Raw genomic sequence first — 23008 nt, 5'->3', positions numbered from 1 at the left:
CCTTCCTCTACTTACACTGATGTCTGTGTACTCCTGATGAAGGAGTCCCAAAATTCTCATGGCTCCTTGTCTATTTTGTAAGGTTATGGGACAGAGATTCTCACCAGATGTTGTTATAAATCTTTTCAAAGAGGCTTTAAGGGCATCTTAGAATCATTTCCTCGAACCTTCTGGTACTCCCTTGCTGTGACAGGACTTGGAGTTGAGTGCCTGTTTCAGCAGCATGGTATTGGGGATGTAAACGACACAAGCTATCCATCAGAGCTGATGACAATTAGGGCCTCCATGGCCTGGATAAATGTTGGCCTGGGAGTGAATTCTACCATTGATTTGCTTATTGTTTGAGTAGACTGGGAGGATTTGTGGAGTTCTGCAAAGGTGATACATCTCCATTGCTTTAAAGTGCTTGTTCGAGGTGTTTGAAAGATAAAAAAAGCTGACAAACAAACAGAATTTATACATGTGGCTCGTGAGTAAATTTATATGAATTTTGAAGAGTCTTACGACATTGTCAGCACTTCAGAATAGCGGTGCTATCTCTGATAAACATTGTACTTTAACCGAAGCATCACTCGCATGAATTCATGAATGTCATCTGGATAAGCATTGATACTTATCTCCTCCTGAAATGGTCTGAATCTCTTTGAGCAGCAATTTGGAAATAAATTTCAAATTCAGTTTTGGCATATCTGGTGACACCCTTTTGTCTTTGCAAATGCTGACAATGAGATTTAGATCACTGTTTACCTGTCGACTTATACTGCTTCATAAACTGCAGTCACCAAGTGCAATATTTTCACTAAATTAAAGCCTCAAGAAATATATTTTGAACCTATTCAATTCTCAGTTGTCATTCTCATGCTCAGTGAAATGAAGATTACATTCAGAACTCTCTGGAACTAAATGTTATCGAAAGAATAAAAAAAAAACCAAACAGCTGTTAATGAAGGAAATCTTCAGAGTATTTATCATAATAATTGTTTGCAGGCAAGTTTATTCTTAAGTTACTATAAAATATTCTTCAGAAGGTCAGATATAATGATATGAAATTTATAAAACTGTCATTTCTATTTCATGATTTGTTTTGCATTTAAGCTTTCAGCTATTTGAGAATACACTGTATAGCTAGAAACATTTCTGTCTTTTGTATTCAGAAGAATAATGATACTACAGATAAAGATAACATAATACATATAATTTGTCACAGAAAATTATAAGGACATCAATCTCCTACTAAACAATGAATTGGGAATTAGACCACATAATTCTGAAATGAATATACAGTCATACAATATTCAGAAACATCAATCTTCATCATTGAAGTTGGATTATTTTAACATTATCCAGTACCAGCCATAAAATATCTGATAAAACCTGTAAAAGGAATTGAATATGTACCTTAAAAGGAAACTGTTACAAGGATGTAGGGAGCAGACTCAAGTGCAAGATACAGACACATAAGTAGCATTAACAGAAATGTGTGTATTAATAGTTGCCAGGAAAGCTGAGGAGCGAGGATAGAATGCTTATGCGGAGGAGGATGCGGGACAACAAACAGGAGGAGCTTGGACACAGAGCCTGGACTTGGACTCGGACTTGGACATGGAGCCTTGACTTGAACTTGGACTCGGATACGGAGAGAAAGAATACCCAACTCGGAGTAGCGGCGAATGGCCGGACCTACTCAGCGGGAAACAAGGCAACCAAACCAAACAACAACAGACAATCCATATCTTGACACAGAGTAGATCATGAAGCAGCAAACAGTTGGTAATCACTTAGCTGGACACGAAGAGACAGAATTCCCAACTCAGAGTAACAGCAAACAGCCAGACCTACTCAGCTGGAAACGAGACGACAAAAACCGAACAATGACAGTCCATTTGTATCTTGGCTCGGAGTAGCAGCAATTGGCCAGCAAATCTCAACTGGACATGAAAACGACAGAATTCGCATCTTGACTCGGACTAGCGGCAAAATGGCCAGCAACTCAGTTGGACACCAAAACGACTGAATCCACTAAGCAGCCACAGGCACCGAAGCAACTTAGAATCCACGATTCTCAACGGCTCTGGGACGAACATAGCCTTACTGGTTACGGTGACGAACCAGCAGTGAGTAGATGTAACCCGAAGTTTTCATGCTGCCGGTTCGAATGAGGAGCAGGTGCCCTAATCAAGGAGCCTAGATGAACACAGGGAAAAGGAAATTAACTGAAATGAGGTGTCAACGAACCAGACTGTGACAGAAACATTTGCAGAGTAATGGGCAAAATGAGGGAACTGGATCTAATCAGTCTGCATTTTCACAAAGTCATGTCAGCAAAAGCACAATGGCAATTTCCTTTGCAGCCTGGTTCTATTGAGTAAAATGATGTGGTTATAGAGGGACTAACAAATTAGAGAAGCTCTTAGTAACTGGAAAGTCCCAGCCACAAAATGACAAAAACCTCCTTGCTCATCATCAGTTTATCTCCTCTGCAGTTAAATTATTAAGAGCAGGGAAGGCATGGTCTCAAAGCACCCTCTCGATAAACTAACTGATCTAGGGAAGTGTGCAGCTGTTTACATTTGAATTAAGATTGAAATGATCTCAGTTTTGATATCTCCTGTGGTTCTTGGAGTAACTTGGGGCTCATGCCACACTAGTAACAACTGCAAAGAGAAACGGAGGGGGAAACCAGACCATGGGTCTGATCCTTCTGCACTGTCAGCTTATGTCTTAATGGTTCTAATGCTTTCACTTATACTCAGCCAAATGTATAGTCTGAAACAGGCTGGAGGTCAATTGCCAACACATCTGATCTCCTACTCCTTAACTGGATTTACCATCTAGCCTAATACAGGTGTCCCCCACTTTTCGAACATTTGCTTTACGAAACCTCACTGTTATGAAAGACCTACATTAGTACCCTGTTTTCGCTAACAGAAGGTGTTTTCATTGTTACGAAAAAAATCAGCGCGCGAAAAAATCAGCGTGCGATAAAAGGCAGTGCGCGCCCCGAGCAGCCTCTCTCCCCCGGATTCTGAACTGCATTCTCACCGGCATTGCTTTAACACATGCCTGTGAGCAGCCATTAGTAAGATAAGTTCTGAGGTATTGGAAAAGCCTGAAGGAGCTCGTAAGGGTGTTACACTTAGCGTAAAACTAGACATAATTAAGCGTTTTGATCGTGGTGAACGAAGTAAGGACAACGTGAGTTTGGCTTGTGGAAACTGACAAAGATGATGTTGAAGAGGTTTTGGCATCTGATAGATGACCTGATGCAATTGGAAGAGGAAAGGATAACAATCAAAACTGAATGAGTAATGATCAAGTACGACTTTAATTTTGAAGCGTACGTAGGTTTAGGGGGTATTTGCAAGATGGTTTGAGTCCTTACAAAGAACTGTATGATAGAAAAATGCGCGAGGCTCAGCAGTCAAGCAAGCCTTCCACATCAGCCACAGCAGACGATGAACCTCAACCTTCGACATCAAGGCGGGCAGTCATAGGAGAAGATGAGCTGCCTGCGCTAATGGAAATAGACGACGAGATGACACCCCAGTGTCCCACCACACCGCGATTCGCGGAAAATGCAGCACTAGCCAGGAGGCACACAGCACATCTTTAAGAAAAAAGCTGAAATAAACACGTTAATTAATTAGGTGACGCCCCACATGTAAATGTTGGCCCAGATCAGAGGCAATGCAATCGGCAATCGTCACTGATCTGGGCCGACAATTACGTGTCGGGCGGCACCTAGTTAATTAGTATGTTTATTTCGGCTTTTTTCTTAAAGATGTGCTGTGTGCCTCCCAGCTACCGCTGGACCCCTGCATGCTTTGCGGCAATGTATCGGTCGGCGGCCTGGAGGGTGGGGGCCACTGCACCACCCAAACTCCGACGACTCAGTCTAACACACTATCATCAGTGTGCTCAGCGCTGAACCAATTCCGGTAAGTGATACTACACTGTACATACATTATTTCTATTTTATATAGGCTGCGTATTTTTACGTGTTATTTGGTATGATTTGGCACCTTCATAGCTTAAAGGTTACTGGAGAGCGCTTGCGCCATGTTTTTGCCAACAGTGCTTGCATGAGATTTTCTGCCAACGGCACTTGTGTGAGATTTTCGCTACGGAGAACAGTGCAGTAATGATAGTGGAAAAGTATTTCTACTTTATATAGGCTGTGTATTTATCATATTATTCCTGCTTTTACCACATGCTACTGTTATTTTAGGTTTTATATATTATTTGGCATGATTTGGTAGGTTATTTTTGGGTCTGCGAACACTCACAAAATTTTTCCATATAAATAAATGGTAATTGCTTCTTCGCTTTACGACATTTCAGCTTATGAACCGTTTCATAGGAACGCTCTACCTTCGGATGGCGGGGGAAACCTGCAGAAAAGTAAATCTGTTTAGGGATTTAATGTTCTACTGCTGGGTCCAGGTATCCATCTTATCTGGCCCCTCAGCTTTAAACCCAGGAAGATGGTTTTAGAAACGGTTACATCAATGAGCCTGTTCAAAGAGTAAGTCCATGTGAATGCTTTACTTAACTATTTAATTATTTATTTATATCTTAACTTAAGTTATTCACTCTTTTGTATTTTATATGTTTTACTTTTGTTAATTAGTTCATATGAATATTGAAGATTTCTATAAATAGTAAACGTGTTTTCTGATTGATGATCTGTCAAAAGGCATTCAGGGGATGGGTGTGGGGGTTTCAGATCACTGTCTAGAGTCAGCTCCAAATCACAGGGTATAACTGGTCTGTTTTTTTCAAGCCTCAGGCGGAAATCCTGACTGCTGGCTAGGTCCAGGAGAATACTCATCTACAGATCTGCAAGAAATTCATGCTTCAGGACTAGAATATGATAAAAAAAACATTAATGTATAGAAGTAATTTACATATGAAGCTATGTCTGAAATAGCTTTCTTTTTATCCTCTTCTTGAAGAGACAAGACATTCATTTATAGTGTATTTTTTGCCGTCTTGTTATACTTGAGATGACTTAAAAGCTAATGTACTTTTGAACTGAAGAGTGAATAATAATGCAGGAAATGCATGAGTCAATTTGCACACAGTAACCTCCCCAAATCAGCAATGTAATAATAACCTAAAATTATATTTTAGTGATTTCCAGAAAGCTGGAGGTATTGCCCCTGATCTTCCTCAAGCAAAACAATGTTCCATTTGAATTCTTAACTTAAATTGTCACTCACAACTATTGCTATTTATTATATTATCCTCTGCATTACCATTTTACCTGTTACCTCAGCAGATATTGCATGCTATCCTGACAGCTGAAGAAGCAATCAAGAATTAAGTACAGGATAATATTCATGAAACAGAATTGCCAATTGTGATCAAATTGACCGTATGACCATACAACACAGGAGCAGTATTAGGCCATTTATCCCATCGAGTCTGCTCCATAATTCAATCATAGCTGATTTATTTTCCCTCTCATCCCCATTCTCCTGCCTCCTCTCAATAACTTATGATGCCCTTACCAATCAAGAACCTATCAACCTCCACTCTGAATAAATCCAAGGACTTGGCCTCCATAGCCACCTGTGACAATGAATTCCACAGATCCACCACCCTACTGCTACAGAAATTCCTCCTCATCTTGGTGATGAGACATCCTTCTATCCTGAGTCTGTGCCCCCTGGTCCTAGACTCTCCCACAACTGAATATATTCTCTCCATGTCATTCTATCTAGGTCTTTCAATACCTAGTAGATTTCAATAGATTACCCTCTTCCATCTAAACTCCAGTGAGTACATCAAATGCTCCTCATATTTTAACCTTTTCATTCTTGAGATAACCCTCTTCTGGACCTCCCCCAGTGCCAGTGCATCCTTTCTTAGATAATGTGGCCAAAATTGCTCACAATATTCCAAATATGGTGTGATCCATGCCTTATGAAGTCTCAGTATTATATCCTTGCTTTTATAGTCTAGTCCAGCGGTCCCCAACCACCGGGCCGCGGACCGGTACCGGGCTGCAGAGCATGCTCTACCGGGCCGCGAGGAAACGATATGATTTGGCGATATGAGTCAGCTGCACCTTTCCTCATTCCCTGTCACGCCCACTGTTGAGCCATTACGCATGCGAGGTCATTACCCACGCGTCATCCATGTCAGCGCGGGAAGAAGATCAACTCCTCGAGCTTGCAAATGACGGTGGGCTGAAAAGTATATTTGACATAACATCTCTGCCAGCATTCCGGATCAAAGTCAAGGCTAAATATTCTGAGATAGCCATGAAAGCACTGAAAACGTTGCTTCCATTTCCAACATATTTCTGCAATGAATGCAACGAAAACTAAATTGCAGAATAGACTGGACATAAGGAACCCCGTTCGAGTATCTCTGTCTCTCGTCACCCTTCGATAGGACCGTGTTGCTGCAGGAAAACAATCCCAGGGTCCCACTGATTCAGAGATATTGGTGTGTTGCAATGATTTTATATGTTCATATGGGGAAAATATGTGCTGCGTGTTTAATATCCAAACGATACTTAAAATGTTATGATGCTATTGACTTATATAATTATATAACAATTACAGCATGGAAACAGGCCATCTCTGCCCTTCTAGTCCGTGCTGAACGCTACTCTCACCTAGTCCCACCTACCTGCACTCAGCCCATAACCCTCCATTCCTTTCCTGTCCATATACCTATCCAATTTTTTCTTTAAATGATAATATCGAACCTGCCTCTACCACTTCTACTGGCAGTTCGTTCAACATTTACTTCAAGCTCCCCTGTCCTCCCCTGATAATTGACTTATCACTATATTCATGCGAAGAAAATATGCGCTGTGTGTTTAATATTAAACTCGTTAGATAAACCCTTTTAGAAACGAAATTAAGTGTATTAGCTAATTATCACCTATATTCCGGTCGTGATTAACACCCCCCCCCGAACAGAATCGCCAAAAACGATTTGTAGAAAAAAATCGTACATGCATGCGCAGTGGTGCCCGCGCAAGGCTTCGTGGTCATTGTAGTCTTTTTGGGGAAAACCCAGTGTATTTGACTGCTATTCTTGTCCGTTGACAACCCTACCCCCCCCCGGTCTGCAAGAATATTGTCAATATGAAACCAGTCTGCAGTGCGAAAAAGGTTGGGGACCCCTGGTCTAGTCTGCTGGAAAAGAATGCTAACATTATATTTGCAGTTCCTACTACCTGCAAGTTAACCTTTAGGGAATCCTGCAACAGGGCACCCAAGACCCTTTGCACCCCTGATTTCTGAATTTGTTCCCCATTTAGAAAATAGTCTACCCGTTTATTCTTCTACCAATACACATTACTACTTCTTTTCCTTTTCTCTTTATCTGCAGACTCGATGATTCATCAAAACTGCTTACCCCTCCACCTATTTTTATATCACCCACAAGCCTGGCCAAAACAGCACATCAATTCCGTCATCCAGATATTTAACAGATTATAGGAAAAGTAGTCTGAATTGTGCAGGTGGGATCTTGGTTTAGTATCTCACCCAAGAGATTTGTATTCAACAGTGCATCAGTGTAAATGCTAATGTGGAATTAATTTTATGCAACTTGTTCAGTATAACTTTTAAATATACAGTATATACTAAACAGCCCCACTGCATTGGAAAATTTGTTTGCCATTATTCAGCTTGGTGCACCATATCATTTTGACAGATTTTAAAAACTCACTTGAATTTCATTAAAATAAACTTAATATCTTATAATAAAAAAGCTTCCAAAGTAAGTTTGATGCCACATTGCAGGGCCTTGTTTAAATTGTATTACTGGATTCTGTTCACTTATGCTTAGTAAGACAGTATTGGTTTATCATTAAAAACTGGCATTTTAATATTTTGTTTAGCAATTGATGTTTCAACTTCCTGTTGCGTAGCTAGGAAGAGAAAATAGTAATGCAAAAAAATATTACAGCAAAATCTTACAGGTACTGTCTTATACAATTCTGGTGCTCTTCAAAGTAAGCAAGTACATGTTGCTAGATTTCTCCATTCTAAATAAAATTTAATAGCATCTACACAGTTCACATCCTCCAAGATGATCACAACCTTGTCGTGGTTTGGAGACTTCTGTGCCTCAATTACCTGGAGAGCTCTGCTGGCTGGAGTCGGGGCTTTATGTTTTGGCTCTTGGCATGGTCACTTATGCCAAACAGGTCAAAGGGTGGAGGCCAGACTAAGAGTGGTCCACCGGTCCTCCAGGTTCAGGGGTTCATCTCAGGGCTAAGGATCCTGACCGGTCAAACAAAATTGTTATGGAAACAGCAATGAAGAATCCTTCTACATCTGTGTGCAACGGTATTCCTGATTCTCCACCGGTGACTTGCTTGACCGAGAGTGAACCAAGAGGAAGTTACTGACAAGTCGAAGGAAACCGTGAACACTGCCAGAGATGGAGAACCTTCATTGCTGCCCTAAAGCCAGCAGTGTAACAGGCAACAGAAGAACACTGTTCACATGTCATCTGAACTTTTCGATGAACATACGTTGCTCATAATCATCATTAACTGCAGTACAACCATTTGTACATGTTATTTTGTGATATTGTGTATTATTTTGGGTAGTTCTTATTGATTTTGAAGTTGTGTTTATAGTCAGTAGAGAATTAGTGTCTTTAATTAACAATACAGAATTGTTCATTGCAATCAATTACTGACCTTCAATCAAGAAAACATTTTTGGTTGACTTGGAGTAATTTAATAGGCAGCATATGTTGTCCAGAGAATAATAACAATACATTATTAAATATAAAACAATCAGAATGGCAAATATTGTGTTTCAACCTTACTCCATGCACATGCCCATTCCAGGAAAGTGATGAAGCTGGTCTAATGAATTGAGCCCATACAGTAATTACAGGTATCGTAATAGAGGACATGGAAAATCAGTCTCCACAAATCTTGACGTCATGATCTACATAGCTTATATTCATTGCTCCAGCTTCAAAAGTCAGAAGTTACCCTCAAAATTAAGGTTATATTCAGTATAATATTTTGAGGGATATTTCACTCCAATGTGATTATTGTTGTGACAGTGGAGAGTGGCAGCCTGTACCACATTGTGTTGCATCTAGACAAAGTGTTGAAATGAAATGAAGGAATAACATAATCTCTGACAATCACATAGTCCATCCCACAACAAATTACTTGTCACTTCTATAATCTTTATTACAAGAGCTTCTGATTTCTCAGTCCACACAGGTTAATACATCAAAACATCGTTGGTTGCATTTTCAGCTGGTCTTTTTTGTTCTCTTTCTACGTCAAAATTTGCATGTTGATATGCATAGGTAATTCCAACTGAGGTAACACAAAGTACCAATGAGAGCAAGATAAGCCAAAACGAGTAGTCATAACTATCCGACTTGGGCTTGAATATAATCAGACTCCCTTCAATGGAATTTGATACCAATGTTGTTGATAAATTGTTCGCTGCTGTATTTGCTGCAAACAGAACCATTGCCAACAATGTTGAAACACCTAAAAAAAAACATTCTCTTAGTATGTTATATCATATCAGAATGTTAACATGGCTATTAATATATAAAGCAAAATCTTATGTTTTATTAGACACTATGATATTTTGAAAGTAAGTGCACTTTACATTCTTAGATTTCTCTTCCTTGTCTATGTACTTGCAAGCTAGAGTTTCCAACCAACTACAGATATTATCTCATATTTACCTGTCATGGATGAAGGGTGACCCAGATGAAGTATGCCCACAAAAATTAAATTTTCTCTATACCATGGATTTTCTTCTCTAACATGAATTTGGCTCAAGCACCTTCTTCAATGTATAGGTAAACAAATAGTAAAATTATCCAGAAAGCCCAGCATCCAAATTGAAATGAGCACTCTGGAAACACCAAATTTACTTAACATTTTAAGAATTTTAGAAACATTTGAAATATAAACTCATGAGATTAAGTTAGAGGTCCATGACATAAAACAAAGAGAAAGCAAAAGAAAATGTTGGAAGCACTCAAAAGGTCAGGCAGCATTTATGGAAAAAAAAACCTGAAGTGTTAACTCTGTTGTGGCCTGAAACATTTAAGTTTGTTTCCATTTTCTCAGATGCCATCTAACCTGTTGAGTGTTTCCAGCATTTTGGGTTTTTATTTCGGATTTCCAACATTGGCAGTTTTCTTTCTTTCCTTTTTTTAAATTTTATTGAGATACTGTGCAGAGTCAGCCCTTTTAGCTGTGCCGCCCAGCACCCCTTGATTTAACCCTAGCCTACTCACAGGACAGTTTACAATGACCAATTAACCTACCAGCCGGTAGATCTTTGGACTGAGCAAGGAAACCGGAGCACCTGGAGGAAATCCTGTGGTCACAGGGAGGATGTACAGGCTCCTCTTTAAAGTTAAAATTAATTTTGTTATATTTGGAATAATATTATTCCAAAAAGGTGTTTGAAATGATTTTTTCAAGGGCAGAAAGATTGTTTAGCGGCACTTAATTTGTTTCTTAAAAAATCCATTTTAATAGCAGTTAAATGTCATTGAAGGCCAATGATTGGGAAACCTTGCATAATGCTCGGATGAAAGAGCTTAACTGAAAGAAAAGGGTTTAATTTACAACAGATAGAGATACATTTCTAATTGTAGCACTTTAATTAGGGCATAGCAAGGTCTCACCATCTTTTCAGTGGATGAGGGGAACATTCAAAAACAAAAAGCTCCAATTGTTCATTGTGCTACAAATAAGTTACTTGATCATTCTTTACTTCCATTAAAAGTGATGCAAGTTACATCATCATCATCATCATCATCATTATGTGCTGTGTCATATTATGTGGATGATCATGGTCTTTGATCATAATTTTGCGTGGAAAATTTTCCTAATAAAAGGTGATTTTAACAAAATTGAAAAGAAGGATGGTTTCTAACTGTTATTTGATAAGTTTACACATGGAATGAACCACAAATTAATTAAAATGGACAGATGTGCAGATGGCGATGAAGGGTGGTTGCAAGAAAGTGACCCAACCTCTGCACATTTACTTAAGGTGTTAAGTATGAAATGTGTAGTGATGAAAAAAATATCTAAATTGCCAACCCCTGAGCACGTGAGTGCTTACCTGAGGCGTGCACCCAAAAATCTTGCACCAATGCTTAAGGGTGGAGAGCGAATCAGTCCCTCCTCAGAGCTATTTTAGCAGGAATATCTATAGGCAACTTATTTCTGAACAAAATGGGTTGTGGTGAATCAAAACAATCCTGTAGCTGAGTGATACTGAGGTACATCCAAGGATGCGCTGGGACACATCATCTGTGATGTAACCTGGGTCATTGGGTGTTTTTGGTCTTTTCAACATCAGACACTCTCACCCAGGCAAGCCATCCAGGGTTAATCAGGCTCTGGCTTGTGTCCCAGTAACGTTGGTCCATGGGTCACACCTCCTGGTGCATAGCCATCTGGAGGTTCGCTTAGCACCCTCTGCGATGGTCCTGAAGGCGCTTTGTAGTCCCCATAATGGACAGGAGAGAGTAGGTTCTGCTCAGTGAGCAGTCAACAAAACCTCTACACCCCTCCTCTATAAGCTCACTTCATGCCCTCCACCCCTGTCTCTGGCACTGTTCTACCAGATCCTGGTATTTGGCTTTCTTACACTCAAACACATTTTCAATCTGGTCCTCCCAAGGAACTATCGGTTCTACCAAGACCACCTTCTTCAATGTTGGTCACTAATGCTTCCAGATGAGCTTTCTTAGATAATTTCTGAACAATGAATGCTTTATTACCAAAATTATATCCCTTTGAATGCTTGAATAGCACAAATAAAACCTATTGCAAATCATATGTAACTGTTCTCATAATTATGCTATTTTATTACAATTTCAAGAATAAACACGATGAAAGTATGTTACACTGACCTGGTAAATTGTTAAAAATTGAAATAAAATGGCAGAAGAATTTACTTTTCGTAATTAAAGAAAAATAATGTCATTTACTACATTTCTACCATTCATTCAAATACTGACTCATTCATTCATTTTTACTTACCACTAATGGAGCTGCATACGTAAATACTAATAGGTCCACAGATGTTTTCATATGGATTACTGACACTGTTGTAAAAGGACACTATGGCACTTAGCAGTGAAAACAACAGTCCAAAAACAAGGAATAGTATAACTAGGATGTGGATAACCCTTGCAGTTCCTGCATTTTGAAGGCAATCCAAAACTAAAAGGAGAAAAGCACACAACAAGAGTTAGGATTTGATCATAAAACTACAGATACTTTAAATCAGAAATTAAACTGAAAATATTGAAAAGTTGGAGAACAAGAATGGTTTAAGTTAACTGAGAGGGAAGACAAGGAGAGAACAAAGGAAATGTGTGGTTAACATGTAGACCAAAGTTGTCAAGATAACAATTAATAGTAGTTGGAGACAGAAGAGAAGAGAAAGACAACACATTGAAGCTCGAAGGCACAGCCACATTTGTGAAGAGAAAATAATGTGTCATTGCTTAAAATTATTATGAAGTCTTGAGGGTTACAATGTGCCATATACACACACAAAAGATGAGATGCTTGAGCTTACTCTAAGCATCAGAGAAGCAATGTAGAAAGTCAACAGAAGAGTCAGGATTTATTTCCTGATATGCAAAATCCATGAAACTAATCACATATGTTCTATAATTTTCAATAATTCATCTGAACAACTTCATTAAAAAGTGTTGAAAGAGGACAATGCATAATTTATAGCTTCTAATAACCTGTATTGGAATATTGACGTACTGTGCCCCGTGGCTTTTAGGTAACTATCATTTTGTGAGCTTGGTTTACTTAGTTTGCTCTTAATGATAATAAAATAAAATGAATTAGATCAGTTAATTCTGTCTGGGATTTGGAAACACATTTTGTGATATATGTATTTTACTGCTCTGCTCCATGACTAAAATCCAAACCAGATTAAGGCAAGTTTAATTCACCCTTTAGGAATAGAAATCAAAAAGAGTTTCTGCTGAAATGACATTGCTTGTTTCAACATTTCTACTCTGGTAACCTGTACTAATCTACTCCTATTGAACTTGCAATATACTGCTCACTCAGGACCAAGTTCAATTTTGACACAGACAATGATGACTTAGTGGCTATTTTTATTAAATTGCATAGCAAACACTACCTTGAAAAGGCCAGAAAACGCTCCTTCTTTAAGCAAGTGGTCCATGGGTCCCCAGTTGGGAACCCCTTCTCTAGATCATCTCTTCACGGAGGAACATCAGGCTATTGTTTCCTATGAGTCACTGACTTCCATTCTACTAGAGAACTTCCTTCCTTGGCCTCTAGCCTCATGGCCTCACAATCTTCTTGTCCCTCCTCCCAATATTCACCAGCAGGATTGATCTAGTAGACCTATGCGTTTAGCCTGTTTTTCTCTTACAGATGTCATTTGTTCTTGCCATGTTTATTCCTTCTCCACTCATCCTCTCACCCCTTTTCCCATGGGGTCTATGAAACCTTCTGCTTCCTCCGTCACTTTAATAGCTTCCAATCCTGGACCCAGCTTGCTCGTGTTTACCATGTGTGTACAATCCCCCTTCACCTCTATTCTACACCAAGATGGCAAGGCCCTTTGCTCTTTTCTTGAACAAACATCCAACAAAATCCTTCCACTTCAATTTTCTTTGGCAGACTAACTTGTTTTTAAATTGAAGAAAGTCTCCTTTTACTTGACTCACAAATGCATCTCAGGCATGCCCATCTCTTTGCGGGACATATGAAATATTCCTTGGCTCTGTCTTGCTGTGTTTATGCCCCTAATTGCTTTATCTAGTACATTCATCACTATAGCAAACACATCAAAATCATACATGGAGCTGTGATACTTCATTATTTTTGCTGGCAGCTTCCACCCAGCTATATTTCTCATGATCTACCATTGACTCCTTGCCTATTCTGAATTTATCTCTCTGTATTCCATTGGATGGGCTGATGTCCGTTATCTATTATCGATTGGTCACTTTATTGGGTACACCTGTACATCTGCTCATTAATGCAGATATCTAATCAGCCAATCACGTGGCAGGAACCCAATGCACAAAAGCATACAGACATGGTCAGGAGGTGCAGTTGTTGTTCAGACTAAATATCAGAATGGTGAAGAAATGTGAACACAGTGACTTTGATCATGGAATAATTTCTGCTGCTAGACATGGTGGTTTGAGTATCTCAGAAACTGCTGATATCCTTGGAATTTCATACACAACAGTGTCTAGAGTTTATAGAGAATGGTGTGCTAAAAGGTAAATATCAATTTTATATTCATGGAGATAAAACAGGTAAATTATTGGCTCAGATACGAGGAAATCTGCAGATGCTGGAAGTTCAAGTAACACACACAAAAAGTACTGGTGGAACACAGCAGGCCAGGCAGCATCTATAGGAAGAGGTACAGTCGACGTTTCAGGCCAGAACTCTTCATCGGGACTAACTGAAAAAAGAGATAGTAAGAGATTTGAATAGACATATCAGAATGGGAATGGGATGTGGAATTAGAATGTGCAGCCACTGGGAGATCTTGCTTTCTCTGGCGGACAGAGTGTAGGTGTTCAGCGAAACGGTCTCCTAGCCTGCGTCGGGTCTCTCCACAGCCTCCTCTACTGTCAAGCTAAAGCCACATTCAGACTGGAGGAACAACACCTTATATTCCGTTTGGTTAGCCTCCAACCTGATGGCATGAATATTGACTTCTCTAACTTCCATTAATGCCCCTCCTCCCCTTCACACCCCATCCCTTATTTATTTATTTAATATATTCCCCCCCCCCCCGCTTTTTTTCTCTCTCTCTTTTTTCTCCCTCTGTCCCTCTCACTATAACTCCTTGCCTACTCTCCACCCTCTGGGCACCCCTCCCCCCTTTCTCTTTCTCTCCAGGCTTCCCATCCCATGATCCTCTACCTTCTCCAGTCTGGTATCCCTTTTGCCAATCAACTTTCCAGCTCTTAGATCCACCCCTCCCCTCCTGTCTCCTCTTATCATTTCAGATCTCCCCCTCCCTCTCCCACTTTCAAATCTCTTACTATCTCTTCTTTCAGTTAGTCTCGACGAAGGGTCCCGATCCGAAACATTGACTGTACCTCTTCCTATAGATGCTGCCTGGCCTGCTGCATTCCACCAACATTTTTTGTGTAAATTATTGGCTGATCAAATTAAAACCTTTATAGCTAAACAGCAGATTAAAGAAATATGCAAAGCTAATGGTGATAAGACAACTGATTATTTAGAAATAAATGATACTTTTAGAGAATTTTATTCTAAACTCTATAGTTCTGAATCTTCTAAGGATAACACTGTAATGAACAATTTTTTAGACCAACTAAACATTCCTACAATTTCTGCCGGCAACAGAAAGTTGTTTGAACAACCTATTTCTTTTGAGGAAATTGTTGAGGTTGTGCGCTCATTACATTTGAGGAAAGCTCCATGTCCAGATGGATTTTCTGGAGAGCTTTACAAGATATTTTCCTCACTGCTTATACTTCATCTATGTTCAGTTTTTTCGGATTCCTTCAAGTTGGGCAGACTCCCTCAATCTTTTTATGAGGCTTCCATTTCACTTATTCTTATAAAGAATAAGGATCCAACTGAATGCTCTTCTTATAGACCAATTTCTTTACTTAATGTTGATACTAAGATCCTATCTAAAGTTTTGGCCCATTGGATTGAAAATATTTTACCACCTGTCATTTCTGATAATCAAACTGGATTTATCAAAAATCGGTCTTCTCACTTTAATAGTCGTCGGTTATTAAACGTTATTTATTCTCCTTCTAACATGATATTGGAATGTGTGATATCCCGAGATGCTGAGAAAGCTTTTGACAGAGTTGAATGGAATTATTTATTTAAAACTTTAGAAAAATTCAATTTTGGACCTGTTTTCATTCAATGGACTAAATTACTTTATTTAGCTCCTTCCAGTAGGGTTATCACTAATTGTCGTAATTCCAAACCACTTAAGCTTCAACGTGGCACTAGACAAGACTGTCCATTGAGCCCTTTGCTTTTTGATCTGGCCTTAGAACCTTTAGCCATTGCCTTTCGAGAGTCTAATGGTATCACCGGTATTTTAAGGAGAGACACTATTCACAAAGTCTCATTGTATGCTGATGATCTACTGCTATTTACTTCTAATGTTGAGACTTTGTTACCCCATGCGCTTTCTTTACTCTCCTGTTTTAGCCAGTTCTCAGGCTATAAATTAAACCTACATAAAAGTGAACTTTTCCCTTTGAATAATTTGATACAAACAAATTCCAACCTTCCTTTTAAAATTGTAAGAAACCAATTTACCTACTTAGGTGTAACAATTACTAAAAACTATAAGCGTCTATTTAAAGAAAATTTTCTTACCCTATTGACTCACGTAAAAAGGGTACTATCAAATTGGTTGCCTCTTTTGTTATCGCTGGTTGGCTGAATTAACTATTATAATGAATATATTACCTAAATTTATATATCTTTTTCAGGCATTGCCTGTTTTTATTCCTAAATCTTTCTTTGATTCTCTTGACTCTATTATATCTTCTTATATATGGAAGAATAAGCGTTCTAGATTAAATAAAATTCATCTTCAGAAAAATACAAAGAATGGAGAATTAGCCTTACCAAACTTTAGATTTTATTTTTGGGCAGTTAATATAAGAAATCTTACATTTTGGTTATATTACATTAATCATGGCGATTGCCCGATGTGGGTTTTTTTAGAAGCTAACTCTGTTAATAAATTTTTTATTATTTCTCTTCTTGGATCCTCACTTCCTTTTTCTCTGAGTAAGCTAACTGATAATCTGGTAGTTAAACACATTATGAGAATTTGGATACAATTCTGAAAATACTTTGGCTTATTGAGATTTTCTCTTTCGAGTCCCATTTTTTCTCATTTTTATTTAAACGCTCTATGATTGATGTGGCTTTTAAGAAATGGGATAGATTAGGTATTAAATGCTTTCAGGACTTGTTTGTAGAGGGAAGTCTCCTTTCGTTTGAACAACTGTCAACTAAATATAGTTTACCCAAAACCCATTTTTTTCAATACCTACAAATAAGAGATTTTTTATGGTCTCAAGTAAGTACATTTCCTAAAAGTCCTGATAAGAATCTATTAGATGTAATTATTAATTAGAAACTTTTTTATAATGGATCTTTATCTAATATTTATAATATGCTGTTGGGAATGAGAAGTGTTCCTTTAGATAAAATTAAAATTCTTTGGGAACAAGATTTACAGACTTCAATTCCAGAGGAAACTTGGAATCAAATTTTTAAATTGGTTAGCACTTCATCGTTATGGGCCCGCCACTCTCTCCTACAATTTAAAGTGGTCCATAGGCCCCATATGACCAAGGATAGGTTGTCTCATTTTTATTTAGATATATCTCCGTATTGTGATAAATGTAATAATGGAGAAGTCTCACTCATTCATATGTTTTGGACATGTCTGAGTCTTGGAAAATATTGGAAAGAAGTATTTCAAACTTTCTTGATGCTTTTCAAAGTAAACTTTAAGCCTAATCCTTTGACCACGTTAGTTGGTATTGTTGGAGGAAAGAATATTATTTTGGAGTCATCTGACTTGTATATTTTGGCTTTTATTTCTCTCATGGCCAGAAGGACGCTCTTGCTTAAATGGAAAGATGCGGCCCCTCCTATTCACGCTCAATGGTTACGTGGTGTGATGTCATGTTTAAATTTACAGAAGGTTCGATGTTCAATCTCCGAATCTAACCAAGACTTTCAAACATTGTGGGGACCTTTTTTGAATTATTTTCAAAACCTTTGATTTGCTGTTAAAGCACAGATGATGACTAGCAATTTTTTTTCCTTTTTTTCTTTACTAATCAGCTTCGGTCTTGGTAAAGGGTTAGATTTTTTAATATATAATAAAATTACTATATTTCAATGTTATGAATTAATTAATTTGTATGAATATAGGGTAAGGAGTCTTTATATGCAATTTAGTATAATGTATTGATATATATTTTTTTCTTGTACTCTGTATTTTTTATGTAAAATTAATAATAAAACTATTGGAAAGATCGAGAATGGTGTGAAAAATAAAAACGTGTAGTGAGTGGCAATTCTGTATGTGAAAATGCCTTGTTCATGACAGAGGCCAGAGGAGAATGGCCCAACTGTTTCAAGCTGACAGTAAGGCAACAGTAACCCAAGTAATCACGAGTTACAACAGAGGTGTGCATAAGAGCATCTCTGAATGCATCAAATCTTAAAGTTGATAGGCTACAGCAGCAGAAGTCCACAAATATATGCTCAGTCCGTGGTGTAAGGCACTGAGTGTAAACCCATGGATTCCCATATGTACCTCATTTTGCTTTCTCTCACTCTGTTTCCTGTCCCTTCTAATATTTCCCTCTCTGTCATAACAGTTCTGACAATGCCTCCCTCCACATACCTGATACTGATACATTTCTGCTTCATTATCGATACATTTCTCTTTTGTTAAACTGTAGTTTCCTCTCCTTCATAGTTCACACGGCTCTCAAATGTCTCTGAACCTTCTCCCTCACTTCTCTCTCTCTCCTCCCACCTAAAACATAATCCTTCCCTTCTTCTCCACCATCCTTTGCATTCCATGGATCATCCTTCATAATTTCAGATACCTGCTGCATGATGATGTCACCAGAGTTACCTTGCCTTACCCTTTCAGTATCCACAAGAGACAGTTGCCTTTGGAGCACTTTGATTCACTCTATCAACTTCATCAAAAGCCACTTCTCTTCTGCTAATAACTGCCCTTTTAACTCCTCCGTTCTTGACATTTATAGATATACTGTCTCCAAGTAAAGCTTCCAGTTGCTTGTCAGTTTGTTTCTTCATCCCATGTCCATTTTGAGCTCTCTGCCATGATCAACAAGGAATTTAACAATCTCATATAATGATCTATTCTAGTCTTCTATCTCACATTTCCATGTTTTCCCTTGTAATATTCATCTGGTAATTTCATTAATCTCCTATTTACATCAAGGAAATTGTAAACTAAAAGGAGTATACTGTAACTAGTAGAACAGATGAAATCAAAGCTTTAATTAACATTAGGGTCTGTGATATTGTAGCCATCAATGAGACATAGTTGCAAGATAGGCATGCAGGCAGCTTAATATTCCAGGGTATTGAATGTTCAGGTAAGACAGATGGGGAGTAAAAGAGAAGGATATATTGTACCGTGAATCAAGGATTACATTACTTTAGTACTGAGGAAGGATATCCTGGAAGGCCATTGAAAGCTCAAACAAAGACACATGGGTAGAGATTAGAAACTGAAAGCGTATGCTCTCTTTACTGAATGTGTATTACAGACCTTCCAATAGTCAACAGGAGATAGAGGAAAAGATACGTAGGCAGATATGAGAGAGATATAATAAAAGTTATTGTACAGTGAATTTCAATTTCCCCAATATTAATTCAGACTGCCTTACCATTAAAACCTCAGAGGGTGAAGGATTCTTGAGGTGTGTCCAGAAGAGCTTCTTGAAATAGGATGTGGATAAATCAATGAGGGGAAAAAGCACCACTGGATCTTACTCAGAGGAATGTTGCTGGTCAAGCTGAAAGACTGCCAGTGGGAGACCATTTTGTAAATAGTGACTGTAGTTTTAAATTGGTTATGGAAACAAGATGGAGATGGTAACTAAGTAACAAGGTTCTCAATTTAGGGAAAGAAAATTCCATTACCTCAGGGGAGGACTTGGCAATGATAAATTGGCAGCATCTGCTTGCAAAGGAAGCCTAAATCTACACAGTGAAAAGCACTATGTGTGAGTAATTGACACTTGAGAAGTGCCTTGATGAACATTTGAATTGCTCAGACGGAAAAGACTATGAGCCAAGTTAAGGGTGATGGAATAGTCCCTGCCAGCCCTTCGAGCCACGCTGCCCAGTAACCTCTCCCCCCACCCCCCGATTTAATCCTAGTTTAATCATGGGACAGTTTACAATTTACAATGATCAATTAACTTTGGACTGTGGGAGGAAACCTGAGCACCCGGAGGAACCCACACGGTCACAGGGAGAACGAACAAACTCCTTACAGGCAGCTGTGAGAATTGAAACTGGGTTACTGGAACTGTAAAGTGCAGTGATAATCACTATACGATTGTGTTATAGTTCTATGATTCTATAATCTCCCCAGGCTTTTAATGACTCATGGGCCATATGAATCTTCTTTCAACTGGTTCCACCACCGCAGAAGTTGATCAATCTCTCTTGTCCTCTATCTTACAACCAACTTTTCTATGCAGACTATCTATCCCAACTTTCTCTGCAATCCCTTATAATCTCCATTTTTTCCCAGTTTTGCTGAATGGTCACTGACGTAAAATATTAACTTTTTCTTTCTGCCTGACCTACTGAGTATTTTGAATAATTTTGTGTTATTACAAAACCAGAGAATTTGTATACCTTAGGACAAAAGTTAATTGTAACTAGATTTTAACTGAATTAGTATTTGAGGTATGTTGTCATATGGCCAATGCAGTAGGTAATAAGGAGAGAAAGTGACATGTAACACTTTATTATAGTAATACAATCTAGCTATATGGTCAAATAAAATCTTCCTGCAAATTTAGCTAAGGGGATGATCATGATGATTTGTAAAGGATTGTTCAGTTATCGAAATCAAATATTGGAGAAAAATTGGACAGAAAGACTCACACCATTTCTGAGAGACAAAATGATACATTTACTTTCCTTGCGATGGCAACATAGTGATGGAGTGGAACTCCAAATTTTCCCAAGTGAGCGCAACTAGTTCTTCCAGCTATGTGGCTGGAATCTGCTGCTTGCAAAGTGCATTAGTGCACCCATTGCAACACCAGAAATGATGCATGACTGTTTAAAAGACTGAAAGAACCTTGAAAAGGTTTTGGCTGAAGCAGGAATAGGAACAGGAGTCGGTCCTCTGGGTATACTTGGGTTAATATAAGCAGGCTTTTTCCACTAAGGCTGGGTGAAAGTCTGAACTAGGGGTCATAGGTTAAGGGTGAAAGGTGAAATAACTAAGGGGAAACTGAGAGGGAGCTTCTTCACTCAGAGGGTGGTGTGTGTGTGGAAATAGCTGCCAGAGGAAGCGGTGGATTTCAACATTTAAGAGAGGTTTGGATAAGTACATGAATGGGAGAGGTATGGAAGGCTAAGCTCCAGGTGCAGGTCAATGGACTAAGCAGAATAACAGTTCAGCATAGACTAGATGGGCTGAAGGGCTTGTTTCTGTGCTTTAGTTCTCCATGACTCTAAAAGTAGGAAAACAGTTTCTGGACTTACTCTATTTTCTTGCTATTTTCATTACTGTAAAAATGATACCGCTCTGCAAAAATGCTTGATGCATTTGCAGAAGTATAGAAAGTATCAGTGCCCCTGAGAAGCAATATTTATAGCATTGTTTGTTAACAAGGATAGGTAGATTTAAAAACAAATAAGCGACTTGTGGTAGATTGAATTTGAACGTCTAAAAACGGTTATTACAGACTTTAACATATTTTTATCAACCTTGATAAATGCTATGAAGGAGAAAAAAACGTAGGCCCAGGGAAAGAAATCAAGGGAGTGGAACTAATTGGAGAGTTCTGTCAAAGAACTGGCACAAACACAAGTGTAAGTCCCCTCCTTCTGTTTCACTTTATGATCTTCTCTTCATGGAATATGAATATTTAAGTTCTCATGTAAATCTCAACACTACTGTAAAGAAAAAGGTTTACCTTTAATATTCCCGTCATCAACAAGGATCGGACAACCAGCTTTGGTACGTAAACCATCAAACAGCCCATATTTAAGTTTCATTTCTCCAAAGTTGACACCAGTTTTGTTTTGGCAGTCCACAATACTGTCCACCCATGAATCTGTTCCTAGAATTGCAGATATTAACATGCAAGTTCCCAGACTGACAGAAAATCCAGCCGTAAACATTAACATTTTCTTTTGCGATGGCATTTTCCTCAGCTATTCTTTCCCTCCGTTATATAAGAGACAACATTAAAAGGAAAACGAAACAAACTTAAATGTTCCTATTTCAATTTTTGGCAGAAATAATTAGCCTGCAGTTACCACGTCCAGCTAGGTACTGAATTTAACAGGAAGTGCTAAATAAATGAACTTTGCATCAACTGTAACAGCAATAAAATGTTATGATGCCTGAACCTTGTCCAGGAGCAAAGCATTTCACTTGATAATACTAAACACAGATAACTGATGCCTAGCAACTGCTCTCATCATTTCATGTTATGTACCTTTTCCAAATTTTTATTGCTCCTAGATGAAAAGACATTTATAATTTTGGTATACCAACCTTTTCCCACTCACATTAAATTCTTCCAATTCAGATGAACAATATACATCATGGAATCTTACTAAATGTATCATTTAAATGATTCAATAAATCTTTAGTGGTTTCTTTATAGACCTGACTATGCTGTTAATTGTTAGGGAAACCTATATAGCTTTTCACATGTTATTGATATCCCAGAGAATGAAAATGTTGTCATATTTTCCTCTGAGTTGGACATAAACCTAAACTAACTGCATTGATGGAAGGCGCTCCCCCCCCCCACCTTTTTTCAGCTGAATGTAGTAAGTGTGGGCAGTTATTGTTTCGATGAAGGGTCCTCCATCCGAAACATTATCTGATTCTCTTTCAACCGATGCTTCCTTATCTGCTAAGTTTTTCTGGCACTTTCTGTTATCATTTCAGATTTCCAATGCCTGCAATTTATTTTTCTTTGATTTTCATTCACAGTCTAGTTCTTAGTTTATCATTTTGGTAATACAAAAATGACTTGCAATTTGATATTAATAGATCAATTTATTTCTATGCTTAACTAGGCCTACATAACAACCATGAAAGACTAATGGAATAATTTAGATGTTACACTGGTAAGATTCAGTGATGTTTATTGCTTGATCTGCATTGAAGCAACTTAAGGTGAACTGGAAAAAGCCTAGTATTCAAAACTGGAATTATCT

The 23008-nt window shown here is 38.3% G+C and overlaps 1 protein-coding gene across 1 annotated transcript; it reads right to left on the bottom strand.

Annotated features, from left to right (window-relative positions):
- Positions 1-7845: 7845 nt before the first annotated feature.
- On the bottom strand, positions 7846-22126 carry LOC134359013 (clarin-3). The gene is made up of 3 exons (XM_063071819.1): positions 21748-22126; positions 12029-12211; positions 7846-9499 (listed from the first exon to the last, which is right to left on the bottom strand). The coding sequence occupies exons 1-3, from the start codon at positions 21977-21979 to the stop codon at positions 9222-9224; spliced, it is 693 nt and encodes a 230-aa protein (XP_062927889.1). The 5' UTR covers positions 21980-22126; the 3' UTR covers positions 7846-9221.
- Positions 22127-23008: the final 882 nt, after the last annotated feature.

The sequence above is a fragment of the Mobula hypostoma genome, chromosome 19, assembly GCF_963921235.1.
Source record: "Mobula hypostoma chromosome 19, sMobHyp1.1, whole genome shotgun sequence".
Taxonomy (NCBI): Eukaryota; Metazoa; Chordata; class Chondrichthyes; order Myliobatiformes; family Myliobatidae; genus Mobula; species Mobula hypostoma.
Note: the sequence above shows the minus strand (reverse complement) of the source record. Positions and strands in the feature narration are given on the sequence as shown.